Source organism: Salmo trutta, chromosome 10 (assembly GCF_901001165.1).
Source record: "Salmo trutta chromosome 10, fSalTru1.1, whole genome shotgun sequence".
Classification (NCBI taxonomy): Eukaryota; Metazoa; Chordata; class Actinopteri; order Salmoniformes; family Salmonidae; genus Salmo; species Salmo trutta.
In genome coordinates, this window is record NC_042966.1 from 26,796,758 (window position 1) to 26,810,510 (window position 13,753).

At 43.0% G+C, this 13,753-nt stretch overlaps 1 protein-coding gene across 2 annotated transcripts in view; it reads left to right on the forward strand.

Moving 5' to 3' along the window:
* The window catches only part of galnt2 (UDP-N-acetyl-alpha-D-galactosamine:polypeptide N-acetylgalactosaminyltransferase 2), a 95,837-nt gene extending 83,564 nt beyond the window's left edge, over window positions 1-12,273 (forward strand). The window contains exons 4-16 of one of the 2 annotated variants that reach the window (XM_029765131.1): window positions 401-499; window positions 634-701; window positions 1,276-1,341; window positions 2,594-2,715; window positions 4,154-4,241; window positions 4,789-4,876; window positions 5,880-5,983; window positions 6,648-6,774; window positions 7,600-7,692; window positions 7,908-7,991; window positions 8,238-8,382; window positions 8,822-8,941; window positions 9,227-12,273. In XM_029765131.1, the coding sequence (XP_029620991.1) occupies window positions 401-499; window positions 634-701; window positions 1,276-1,341; window positions 2,594-2,715; window positions 4,154-4,241; window positions 4,789-4,876; window positions 5,880-5,983; window positions 6,648-6,774; window positions 7,600-7,692; window positions 7,908-7,991; window positions 8,238-8,382; window positions 8,822-8,941; window positions 9,227-9,382 (1,360 nt within the window). In that variant the 3' untranslated portion in view covers window positions 9,383-12,273. The remainder of the gene's footprint in view (window positions 1-400; window positions 500-633; window positions 702-1,275; window positions 1,342-2,593; window positions 2,716-4,153; window positions 4,242-4,788; window positions 4,877-5,879; window positions 5,984-6,647; window positions 6,775-7,599; window positions 7,693-7,907; window positions 7,992-8,237; window positions 8,383-8,821; window positions 8,942-9,226) is intronic. The other variant, XM_029765132.1, reaches the window with a different exon arrangement.
* Window positions 12,274-13,753: the final 1,480 nt, after the last annotated feature.

The window sequence follows — 13,753 nt, forward strand, 5'->3', positions numbered from 1 at the left end:
GGAACCTCGATGCTCTCACCCATACACAAAGCCGAAGCTGCTGGTGACTTGGCTCTAGCGGATTAGCCCATCTCTGTCATATTGAAATCTTAAGGGGCTTGTCTGAGCCTCCATCGCTTAAGCAAGCAAGACTTGCTGTCGATCACATCTTCACCAAACCGTCACAAGAGTGTGTGCAAAATAGAGACTATTTTTTTTATATAGGATACAGATCGAATACATTGGTCTGGGCCCGGAGATTTAAACTCCAAAAGCTGAAGTTATTCAGCCAGCGTATTGGAGCACACAACACCAGCTATTTTTTTAAATCTTGTTTAAAAGGTAGATAATTAGTCCTTTTTGACCATTGAGTGTGTTTTCAGTGCCCTAATGAATTTGCGTGTTTTCCTGTCTCCTTCAGCTGCCGGCATAAACAGTGGAAGACTGAGCTGCCTGCTTCTAGTGTGGTCATTACCTTCCACAATGAGGCCCGCTCAGCTCTGCTCCGCACCGTGGTCAGGTGAACACACACACACACACACACACACACACACACACACACACACACACACACACACTAACAGGCTAGGCCTGGAGATACTAAACCATGTCTAACCCTCTCCTCTCCTCTGCCCTCCATCCCTCCCCCTCCAGTGTTCTTAAGAAGAGTCCCCCACACCTTGTCAAGGAGATTATCCTGGTGGACGATTACAGCGACAACCGTGAGTTTCTGTTTGATGAGTAGTCTTAAGGTTAGTCTTAACTCTCTCTCTCTTTTGCTCTGTTACTCTGGATCAGTACTGGCACTGGTTTAGAGGTTCCAGGCCCTTCTCTCCCCCACCACCCAGTTTGTAAACTAAAGCCCCTGTCCTGAACCATTGTCGAGCCTCCCTCCCTGTCAACTCTGGGTGACCCCCAATCCTAAGGGCATATGCCTCTTGCTTGGGCTTTGATGGCTGTGCACTCCAGACACTTTAACAGACATCACGCCTATCATATGTTTTATTATTTCCCTCCATAGTTTTCATCGAGGTCTCTTGTACATTAAAGCGTTTTGAGATAGATTGAAGCAACTTTGATATTTGAGTCGTTCTAGAGTTGTTGTCCGTCAGTGTCTGGGCCCTGGAGGGCCACTGCGTAAACCTTTGGTCCCACTTTATATGAAACAGAAGTGAATAAAGGCTGAATAAAGTCTTCATAAACCCATTATAAGGCCTATATAAATGTTTATTTGACATGTGTATATATGTATATAGATGGTTTATTTTAATAACCGTTTGTTGTCTCGCGGTTCAGCTGAGGATGGAGCCTTGTTGGGGAAAATTGAAAAGATCCGGGTTCTTCGAAATGATCGACGAGAAGGTGAGTAGACAAATGGGAACAGGAATAAAACTGTTAGTTTGAAATGAGTGGTCAGGCTTCATTCATCATATTATTTGATGGCCATTTTTATTGACCTTGTCCAATGCTGCATGTTCCCTAATCAGTGATTTGCCAGTTGTAAAAGCAGAGAAGATTATTTGGGCTAGGAAAGGATTTGGAGTTTAAAACAGAGTCCTGATTGTTAGGGCAATTCTCATGAAAAGCACTGAACAGGTTTATAGGGGCCAATGGGGAGTAAATATACACTGCAGAACAATGAAAAGTTTGTAACAAGCAGAGTATATTTTTGAAAAGTGCTTTGTGTGCTGTCCAATAGAAAGAACATTGGGCCAAAAATACCTGGCTGCAGTCCTCTGTTCATTACCGCTATCTCTGCAAAACTGATTACCTCATTTACAACTCCACAATCACACACTGCCCCCTTCAACCAATTAAGCATGAATTTGATTATCGAACCCGGGATCAAAGAAAGTTAATATGAGCTAGCACTTCAGCAAAGATACTAGATGACTTCAGAAGTCCATTAAAACGTACTAATTAAATACACTGAGTGTACAAAACATTAAGAACACCTTCCTAATATTGAGTTCCACTCCATCTTTTGCCCTCAGAACAGCCTCAATTCGTCAGGTCATGGACTCTACAAGGTGTCTACAGCATTCCACAGGGATGCTGGCCCGTGTTGACTCCAATGCTTCCCACAGTTGTGTCAAGTTGTCTGGATGTACTTTGGGTGGTGGACCATTCTTGGTACACACAGGAAACTGTTGAGCGTGAAAAACCCAGCAGTGTTGTAGTTCTTGACACAAACTGGTGCGCCTGGCATCTACTACCAAACCCCGTTCAAAGGCAATCTTTTGTCTTGTCCATTAACCCTCTGAATGGCACACATACACAATCCATGTCTCAATTGTCTCTAGGCTTCAAAATCATTCTTCGCCCCTTCATCTACACTGCATTAAACAAGTGACATCAATAAGGGATCATAGCATTCACCTGGTCAGTCTATGTCATGGAAAGAGCAGATGTTCCTAATGTTTTGTACACTCATTGTAGCTATCACTTTTCACTTTAATCATTCAACCATATTTTGGTGATATGCACATCCCAAACTTCAGCGAACCGGTGCTGGGCAATAAGTATACTTAGATAAAGAAGTTAGAGCCTTGCACACACATGAGTAGCCCATTGTGTATTTGTAGATTACAACATGTTGTTGACACCTCCGCAGGTCTGATGAGATCTCGGGTGAGGGGGGCCGACGCAGCCACTGCCAGTGTTCTCACCTTCCTGGACAGCCATTGCGAGTGTAACGAACACTGGCTGGAACCGCTGCTGGAGAGAGTGGCTGAGGTCAGTGTGTCCCACAGTCACAGAACACACACACACACCGGACCACATAATGTTCAGCATTGTATTGAAGCTGCAGCCACCGCTGACTATGGCCTGAGCTCAGACACTTACCGTTATCCTGTTATTAGCATTTTATCTGCTGCTCACTGCGCTGATCTGTTGAGTTGTTGTGTTGGCAGAGAGAGGAGAGCGCACCTGGAGATTTCTCAGACAGGCAGGAAGACAGACATGCAGACACTGGCAGGCAGACACTGGCAGGCGGGCGGACGGACGGACGGACACAATGACCGACGGACACTGACCGACGGACAGACACAATGACGGACAGACAGAAGGACAGACACAATGACCGACGGACGGACAGACACAATGACCGACGGACGGACAGACACAATGACGGGCAGACACAATGGCAGATGGACAGGCAGGGGGGCAGCCAGACAGACAGACTGATGGATAAACACACTGACAGACATTGGTGATTCAGAGGGGCTGAGACGAGCACAGGTAACGTTAAACACACTGAAGGTTCTTAAATGGATACACAGACAGAGGGACAGTTTGGGGTTCAGCCAGGTAGGGTAAACATGACTAGAGTTGCTAAAGAATGCAATATCGACAAGCTATAATAGTATTACCTACTGTACGTGTCACTCAGTTGTGGGGAGGAGCTACCGCACCTTCCGCTAGCAAACAAGTGCATTGCACCAGGACGTGCATCCTGTTGGGAACCTGGCCAGCAAGGACAGTTCAAAGACACACACACACACACACACACACACACACACACACACACACACAGAACAACACAGCCTTTCAACCCCTCTGAGTTTTCCATTATTTTTTTTACTGCATACACTTGGCTTCAACACTTGTTTACTGCTGTCGGGTCTGAACACAGTTTAGGAAAAACTAAGTAATATGATTTAATGAGCTCTAACTCACCGTTGGTTTGACCAATCTTCCATGGAACACTGTCACTGCTGTAGTTCTCTGTTGTTCCAACAAAAGACTTGGAATAGTTCTGAAATGATTCAATCCATCTGATTATGTCACTCTCAGCAAATCATCCACTTCCCTCTTGGAAATCTATTTGTGTTCTGGCGGCGTTAAATATATGAGCCTAAGTACAAATTTGGGCAAATGTTTGACTCGCCGTAGATCTGTTTTGGACTAACTTTGTTATAGCTTTTATCCAGTGCCTGGTTTGAAATTATGCAGTGGTTTAACTGAATATTTCAGTCCTTCAGTAATGCTGAATTCAGATCCAGTGGACAGTCTCTCAATTGGTTTGACTTGAGAGACCACCTACCTCATGCCCACCCATAAAATACTTTTTGGCTTCTTTTGGTTTAAATGAACAGTTTTGGTGGCAGAGGGGCCTGGCGGAACACTCTGGATCTTTGTGTCCCATCTTAATCTCTTACTTCTCCCACAGGACAAAACGCGAGTTGTTTCCCCCATCATCGACGTCATCAACATGGACAACTTCCAGTACGTAGGCGCCTCGGCCGATCTCAAAGGAGGTAAATCCCACTCATCTACGCCAGCAGCTTTCCTTTCCTCTCTAGGGCAGGCTGGCATTTAGGAAAATCACATTGCAGTTTTCCACTCGGTGCCCAATGTCACCTTCTGCCAAAGATGTCTAGGTTTTTTGGTGTGTGGCTGGCTGGCTGGCTGGCTATGCGTGCGCATGTGTGTGAAAGCAAAGAATCGAATAAGTACATGAAAAATCTTGAAAATGGGAATGCCCTTTGGAATGGAAACTATTTCATTGATTCGTCCAGGGATATAGGCAGATAACATTAGCACGGTGTCGTTGTGCATTCCAATGGCTTTTGTATTCTATATGGCTTATGAGAAGTGTTATGTACAGCCATAAGAAAATAGAGGGAATGCCACAGATATGTGATCTATCAGATAGGCATTGTGTGTGATATAAGTTTTAGTAGGAATACAATCACATCTGACAACCAACACGGCTTTTTCCTGTTGTCAAAATGACTCAACTCTTATTCACTTGAAATTAGTTGAAACCTAATCTGTACCTGGTGTGTGTTTTTCCACCTCTAGGATTTGATTGGAACCTGGTCTTCAAGTGGGACTATATGACCCTGGAGCAGAGGAGGGCGCGTCAAGGAAACCCCACTGCTCCAATCAAGTAAGCCACCTTCTGCTCTGTCTGTTCTTTCTCCTGCCCTTTCCTGCCAGCCTCACCTCTACTAATAATTCATAGCTACGCATCTGGGCCCGCTGGAGGAGATGCTGAGGCAGGCAGCATTAGATGTCAGTATCAGTGTGCAGCGTCAGATCTGAGCACTCTGGGGAATACGGGCCAATGCTCCTCAAAAAGACCCAGAGTCTTTGAGCCGCTAAGTCTCTATGTCCTGTTTTCTCCCTGACATCGGCGAGTGCAGTAAACAAAGGCAGAGGTGATTGAAGATGTTCGTATCATCTTATCCAGCTTTGTCTTAAACTATGTATGGTGATAAGGGAGAAGGGATTTGATGGGGATATTGCCGTTAAAGGGTAGATTTAGTACATTGACCTATTTTCCTGCAATTCTATCATTTGTAGATCAGAAGAGAGGGCAAAAATGTTGATTTGTTCAATCAATATGAGCTCATAGAAATTATTGTTTTACTAAGTAACCCAATGTTAGATGCATTCTCTCAGTGAACCATGGTTTACCAACAGAGGGCAGCATTTAATCGATATCCAAAGGCTAGAATTTGAATTTGGCCCTTAATTTCCTAAAATGCATTTTGTTCCTCTTCACTAGGTGATGGTAATTAACCCAAAGGGTGACTCAAGTCATTTTTCATAATTTGTTTAGTCTGAAATCTTCCACTGGAGCCATGGATTTCCCAAAAGTTAATTTAAGAGAACAACAGCAGACTAGTTCAAGATGCTCATTATGTTTTTCTTCCTTTTGAAAACAAAATGGCCTCTGAGGAGAAGTGGTGTATTATTCCCTCTAGACAGCCAGAGGACAGGACACCACAGCCCCTGCTGCTGCCGGGTTACAGGGCCAGGCTCTGTGCATCACATGCTGATGACAGGACTGTAGGAGAGCTGAACTTAGCTTGACTTTGCTTAGTCTGTCTCACTGTTTTGTCTCATGACCCTGACGAACTGTACTTTCGGTCCTACCTCTTTCTCAGGACTCCCATGATTGCCGGCGGACTCTTTGTCATGGACAAGGACTACTTTGAGTTGCTGGGGAAGTACGACATGATGATGGATGTGTGGGGCGGAGAGAATCTAGGTAATAGGACACAGAACACTAGGAACGCTTGAGCTTGTTTGACATTGTGTGTCTAGGGAATGGGAGAGGGAGTGTGCCCCACTCTACCTTTTGTTGGATTGGTTTACCATGTCCATATGTCAACCAAGAGTTGAGGAGAGACAGACTGTTTCTTCTAAAAAGAAGAAGTGATGCAAACACTTAATCCACCTGACATGCCACCAGGGGTCTTTTCACAGTCCCCAAATCCAGAACAAATTCAAGAATGTGTACAGTATTATATAGAGCCTTTATTGCATGGAACCCTGATCCATCTCCTATTGCTCAAATAAACAGTAAACTACGTTTAAAAAAAACAGATAAAGCAACACCTCACGGCACAACGCCTCTCCCCTATTTGACCTAGATAGTTTGTGTGTATGTATTGACATGTAGGCTATGTGTGCCTTTAAAAAACAAATGTATGTAGTTCTGTTCTTGTCTATTAATGTTCTGTATAATGTCATGTTTCATGTGGACCCCAGGAAGAGTAGCTGCTGCTTTTGCAACAGCTAATGGGGATCCTAATACCAAATATTGACATTGAAGGTACCAACCGTGGGAAGTTATAGCATAATGAAATGTAACTCTAAAACCTTGCCATAAACCGTTATATTAATGTGTGTTTTGTGTTTGGACATTGCAGAGATCTCTTTCCGCGTGTGGCAGTGTGGCGGCAGTCTAGAGATCATTCCCTGCAGTCGAGTGGGACATGTCTTCAGGAAGCAGCACCCATATACCTTTCCTGGGGGCAGCGGCACCGTGTTTGCTAGGTGACTATTGATTGTCCCTGTGATGTGATTTAGACTTGGCTAAAGCCTGCCCTCTTCGGTCCAATATGTGTAAAAACCTATTCTACATACTGTCATATACCAACCAGAGTCCCGGTACATTAGGGTTTTGGTATTTGAGCCATAAAGAATACCCACTGTACAGGCTAACAACTGGTAATTGAGTTATACCACTAACTTTACCCTTATTTTCACCGTTCTCAAAGATCCAATGAAATTCAAGCTGAGGAGGCGGAGTGAATACCTGCTAGCCAATCAAATGACATAACTTGCGGTTGTAGCCCGTAGAGGGCCTGTTTCATTCCTCTGAAATTCACATCATAATACCGCTGTTCAAGTCTAGCTGAGCTGCAGTCGTTAAAATAGAGGCGCAGTCAGAGCAGAAGCCTCAGCTCGGCTTCATCCCTGCAGTGTCAACACTGTTCAAGTATGCATCACATCAGGGTGATTCATCAATGCGACGAGAGTGAGTGAACGTTCCTTCACTGCCAGTCTGTCACGCAGCACTGGAAACCCCACAGATTGCCAAGTCTTAGGATGTGTGCTCTTATCTCAAAATAGTTGAGGACTGTCACTCTCCTCCTGTGTTTTCTGAAGCTTGAACCGCCTCATCACTTTCTCTTGCCCCATTCAAATTATTTTGACAGGCATCCTTCATTGAAGAAATAACAGATCCAATAACATTGCCTATAGCTTTTAGGCTACTGTACCATGAAATGGTCAAATCAGTGACTATTTCAAGGACTGGAAGGACCAGGAAGGCCACATTTTTCTAAGTATTCTAACATGGTGTCTGTACGTCCACAGGAACACGAGGCGAGCAGCAGAGGTGTGGATGGACGAGTTTAAGAACTTCTACTACGCCGCTGTGCCCTCGGCCCGAAACGTGCCCTATGGCAAGTAAGTGTCCTTTCAGACACCGTTCTTCCCATGATGGCATCGCAGACTGCCCTGCTGAGCTTGTATAGAATATCAACATTTCCCTTTTTCTGACACCTCCAGAAGGTTATAGTAGTGATCTCAGTTGCCTCCAGATGTCATGCTGCGGCTGTCTGTCTCTCTGAGATGGCTGGTAATTAGATGAGTCATGGGTTTCCTCTCTGTGTGTCTGGCAGCATTCAGAGCAGAATGGAAATGAAGAAGAGGCTGGGCTGCCAGCCATTCAAGTGGTACCTGGAGAACGTGTACCCTGAGCTGCGGTAAGTAGAGAGACCACACCACCACAGTGGACCAGCAATATATTGCTTTGAAAACGGACAAAGTTGAATGGAAAGACATAACTGTTGACTGTTTCCCCTACCATTATATAGGCAGGACATAGTTTGGGGGCCTTTGCTGCTTTCCACTTACAAATTAAACTAGGGGAAAGACTGCAGTGGGTGGCATATACCCACATCTTGTGATTTGACATCCCCTTGAATTGTGCTGTGTGTCTGGCCCTTCAGGGTCCCTGACCATCAGGACATTGCCTTCGGCGCTCTGCAGCAGGGAGGTAACTGCTTAGACACGCTGGGACACTTTGCAGACGGAGTGGTGGGGGTCTACGAATGCCACAACGCTGGGGGAAATCAGGTATCATTCAGGGCTCAGGTACTGCTCAGATCCATTACACATAACCAAGCTGTGCACTGGGCTGGGTAACACACAATGAGGTGGGTTTACTTTATAAATAAAACACTGCCGTAGCTTTTCAGAGGGTCCCAGTGCACATGTCAAAGAGTTGGTCAGGTACTGTACTGGACAGTCAACTAATGCTTTGATTGGGTGTCTCCGATTCATACTGATGAAATCCATTTTGATGTCCCACTTACCACAACATATTGATCATATACTAAGCTGGAGGAGGGGATTCTGGGAGTCTAGCCACTGTTGGTGTAAATATGTGTGATTTTCAACATACAACATGTATACATCACATATTCACACTTGATAAAGACAAACACTTTAAAAATGGATCTGTATAATAATTCAGGAGTACCTGAACTGTGCCAATGTAGCAAATTCACTGTGTCCCACTCTTTGTCCACAGGAATGGGCGCTGACCAAGGACAAGTCAGTAAAGCACATGGACCTTTGTCTGACGGTGGTAGACCGCACCGCAGGTTCACAAATCAAGCTGCAGGGCTGCAGGGAAAATGACAGCAGACAGGTGAGCTGAGCACCACGGATCAGATCGATCAGAAAGCACTAGTAGTAAAGGAAAGTGACTAACCGCAGTCCGGCAGTTAGCATGGTAATAGAACATTCATTTGGTTTTGTCATGGAATGTGGATTATGATGGATTGGGGTGATCCCTTTGGATATGCACTATAGATAATTCACCATAAACTCACTGTCAATTGAAACCATTAGTGATTATAGTACTCAGAGTACATACAAACCTGTGACTGATTTGTCACCCTTGTTTCCCCCACCTCCTCCTTCCTGTCTCCAGAAATGGGAGCAGATTGAGAGCAACTCTAAGTTGCGGCACGTGGGTAGCAACCTGTGCCTGGACAGCCACAGTGCACGCACTGGAGGGCTGACAGTGGAGGTGTGCAGCCCCAACCTCAACCAGCAGTGGAAGTTCACTCTCAACCTCCAACTCTAGAGAGAGAGTGTCCCCACCACCACCTCCTCCACCACCACCTCCTGCTCTCCTCCCCGGAGCCACATAGACTAGAGCCACCCAGCAACAACTACGGACAGATGGACGGACAGACGGAGGCCCCCGGAGGGGCCACAACACACAGAGGGAAGGATATGAAACTACAGACCAAGTGTGATGATGATGCTTCCCATTCAACTATATACCTCAGTGTTTCATCTTTAGTCCTTCTCTTTGGAAAGTGAATGTTATTTTTCTTAATGCAGGTGAAATGGAATTAACTTTCTGGATGTTTTTCTTTTTTTACGTGTTCTTTTAAAATGTCTCTTTCCACTGAAGTTCACTGCGTTTCTGAAATGGATGTGACTTATTTTGTTGTCCTTTTTCTCTCTCAAGTAATCTCTTTGTTGAATGTAAAAGACGTATTCCATAGAGGTTCCCTGACTAGACCGAGACAGCCCAGGAAGAAAGCTGATGGTTTTGGTATGGTTTGTTGGTTTGGCCCCTTGAAAGTCCTGCTGGTAGAAGGGAAAGGACTCTACGCACTGTTCCTTTCATTCACTGAAACACTTCTCTACTGATTGGTGGGCTGTTCTGACAGTGAACAGTAAAGAGATGGAGAGAACAAAATCCGTTTTTTTCTTCTACAATTATACAGAATTTTCTTCCTGCTCCCGTCACACGTGTTGTAAAAAGGTGCGTCGTCTGATCAGAAGGGTGCTCTTCGCGGGTCTCTCACGGATACTTGAGGGGCCAAGAGTTGTCAAGGGTGTGGATGTATCGCTGCTGGGTCATCAGATTGTAGCACTTGCTGCTACGACTCATTATTTTGTCCATCACAATTGAATGGAAAACTTTTTTTTATATATATTTCATTCATGTATTTTTTTTTTTGCAAAAGCAGTACAGTGTCCAAGTTTGATTTATTTGTAACAGACATTTAATATTTTTTTGTTCAATTATACTGTAGAATAATCAACTAAGTTACACAGTAAATTTAACTGATAATTCTTTATTCTCGTTGCTTGACTGTGCTCTTGTGAGTAAAAACGTATCTACTTACTGTATCGATTTTCTTTTTTTTTCTTCTCCCTTTTCAGTGTTGGTGTTACCATGGTAACAACCTCATACAAATTAGTAATGGTAATGTTGGAACCGTCATTTCCATTCTTAGAAGTTCTACAAGTGTTCTTGAAATGTTCTCACACACAGTGTATGTATACATTGGAGTCCTTATTGTCACTATTTGTGATTTGCCATTTTAGAAAAGTACACTTCATCTGAGGTAAGCGACAAAGACAGCATTTACATGGGAGGGCCTTGTGTTGCATGTTGTACCAATACTTGAGCGTCTTTTTTTTCTGTCCTTTTGTTTGTCTCGACATTGCACGCATGCTTTGTGAATGATGTCTTTGCCTTTTTTGATATCCATCATACTGTAAAGGGGAATGTGTTTTTGTGCGCTAGTGAACAGGTTTCTTGAAGGAGGGCAGGTCATTTGGCTATAGTTAACTGGACTCAAGGGAGAAAAGCAATAAGATGTTCTTATTTCAGTATCATTGTTGTGCATTTAGCTCGCATCTGCTTCGGGTGTATTCTGATTGGGTTAATACATTAGCTTGTGATTTATGTGGTACTTTAAACGTTACTGTTCGTTTCTGAGGGGCAGCAGAACCCACCGCTAATGTGATGGCCAAAGGCGCCTAGAACGACTTACGAAAGCAAAGATTCATCCATTGACGTGGCATTGTTTTTGTCTCGGTTGGGATGCCCCCAATTTCAATAGATTAATTTATTCTAGAATAGCAAATTACTAATTATTCAGTAATATTTGCTGTCTGTATTTTGTGGGCCCCCATTATATATGCATATATCCCTTTGTTCTACACCATTCTGGTCAAACTTTCCTATACATAGGGAGACTCCAACCACCATCAGTATAGAAACAAGCATCACAACGACAAAACAGATGCAACAGCTCCCATCTCTAACTTGTGTGGAGGTATTGCATTTCAAAAATGCCAAAGAGATGAGGTATCCCACAGTAAGAGATGTGGAGCAGGGGATAGAGGTAACATCCCATATTTTACCTGCAGTATCTGCAGTTCAGAGTGTGAGATCTGAGTGAGCAGGACTATGGGATCATGAGAATTGGGTGTTGTAACCTCCCATGTGAGAGAGGTTAGGATTATGACAAGTTGCACATGGAATGAGCGCTGTCTGCCATCACGTCACTGTTGAAATTGTAACAATTTCAGAGATCATGTCAATTGTAACAATTCAAATGTGAAAGTTCAGATGGTTAGAGGCCTATAGTACTAAATGGGATTGCTTGTGTGAACATTGTCTACATGGTGGCAACGGTTGTTCAAGTATTGAATAAAGCCTTTTTAGTAAGACTTGTGTGAAAATGAAGTTTGCTGTTCACTAGGAATTACGGAGAAAAATAATCTTAGAATTACAGCCACATTTTAATTGGATGAAATGTTTACATAGCACAATGTGCCAAAGTTATTTGATTTGCGTTGTCAATACAATTTGTGATTCAAGTTTAGGTGAGGGACGTGCATTGAATGATAAACCAAATTATTGATCACTAGAAATTGTAATTTGGGATATTGAATACGGTTTGTTCCTCTATTTTTTTGCTGTAGGAAAATTAGGTTGATTGATTCAAATCAGTGGCAAGGGAGGCAGCATGGAGGTAACATTTAAGTGTATATCTTTGTATATACAGTACGTTTGTCTATGTACATATACACATACTGTAAGCAACAGCAGTTACTAGTGAGTTGGTCTACTGTACAGCGCTTGTAATTCATTGTTTTATAGTTATGGCAAATTTAACTGAATGAGGAAAAATGATTAACTTAAATAAATGCATTTATATAAGAGGTGTGGACTTTCTTTGCTAATTAAGAGTCTTCAAGGAATGCAATGAGAAATAAAGCTTGGATTTTAATGATGGCTGTAACTAAACAATTCAAATCAGTTTTCCTGACCTGCTTGCTCTCATTGATATGCAGTCATTCTCAGGGGAAAAGAGTCCAGTTTTGTCATGGAACAGAAATAGCCTCTAACAAAGAAATCCACTGTCTGATTTCCAATCTGCCCATTCTGGACAGTATACTTGTTAAGTCGTGTGTGTGTGTATAAGCGCACACACACACACCTCTCTAGCTTTCCCGATGTGTGTGTAAAATAATGCCACTTAATGGATACGTTTCGATTTCCATGCAACGGGAGCTACAGTATAGATCAAATGGTTGTGTGTATGGAATTAAGGTCCAGCTCCTTGCATGTACATGGCCAGTGGGAACTAAAGGGTTTGTACTTGATGTGTAATGCTTGTCACATCCCAGGGTAATGTAACAGACATTAGTTGATGACTCAGCAGCCTTAAAACAGACTGTCACCCACTACCTACAGTACAGCACATTAGACATGCACCATACTCCTAGCCCACAGGGGGCGCTAGCGCGATATGCCCATGTTGGTCACTATCTAAAGTATCATTTAGAAGGTGTATAATGTTAAGGGAGCCTTTGTAAACCTTTAAGGCTTACATAAACTCTTGACACTGGTGGTGTATAAAATCGTTAACATTTATTAGATGTGCAACATGGTGTAAACTCAGATGGTATACATACGATTCACGAAGTCCGTCATCAGGGTGGTGGACTGTTAACATGAAGATCACAGAGGGAAGGTTCACAATAGGCTACATACACACTCAATGAGGAGAAATAACAAACACGCACGATACAGCAATCACTTTTCCTCCACTGATGAAAAACACAGACAGGACAAGAAGCAGTTTCTACAACATTCCCAGAGCAGTCATACATTGCAGTTTGTGTGTTGTACATAGTTTAAATTAAATTTGTATAGAATTAATCTGATACGTTAGGAAGTTTGGTCCAGCTTACATTAGCTATTTACATATTAGTACAATGTCAAATACACCATTCTGGAACTAGTTTTCATTTTACCAACTACCCTTAATATTAGTCTTGACAACTTTTCTGACCGTTGATTGAGCACATTAAATATTTCTATTTCAATATCATTTTTAGTATTTTGATAGCACCATATTGTATTATTAATAGCGAATAATGAAGCCCTGAGGTCAGCAAAGTTCATTTCCTTGACTGTCTCAATCATACATCTTCAGGTCCCAACTTTAGACTTTCAATTGCCAGAGTGCACGATAGGCCTACAGAAAGACATTTTCTTTTTTTGCTACTGTCATTACACTTTAACATCTTGTAAATCTTCCACTGCGTTTTACTATGGAAATTATTAACAAATGGTGTCCAAAATTTCTAGATTACATATTAAAAAATGTATTTCAGCAGTCTTGATCACTAATGC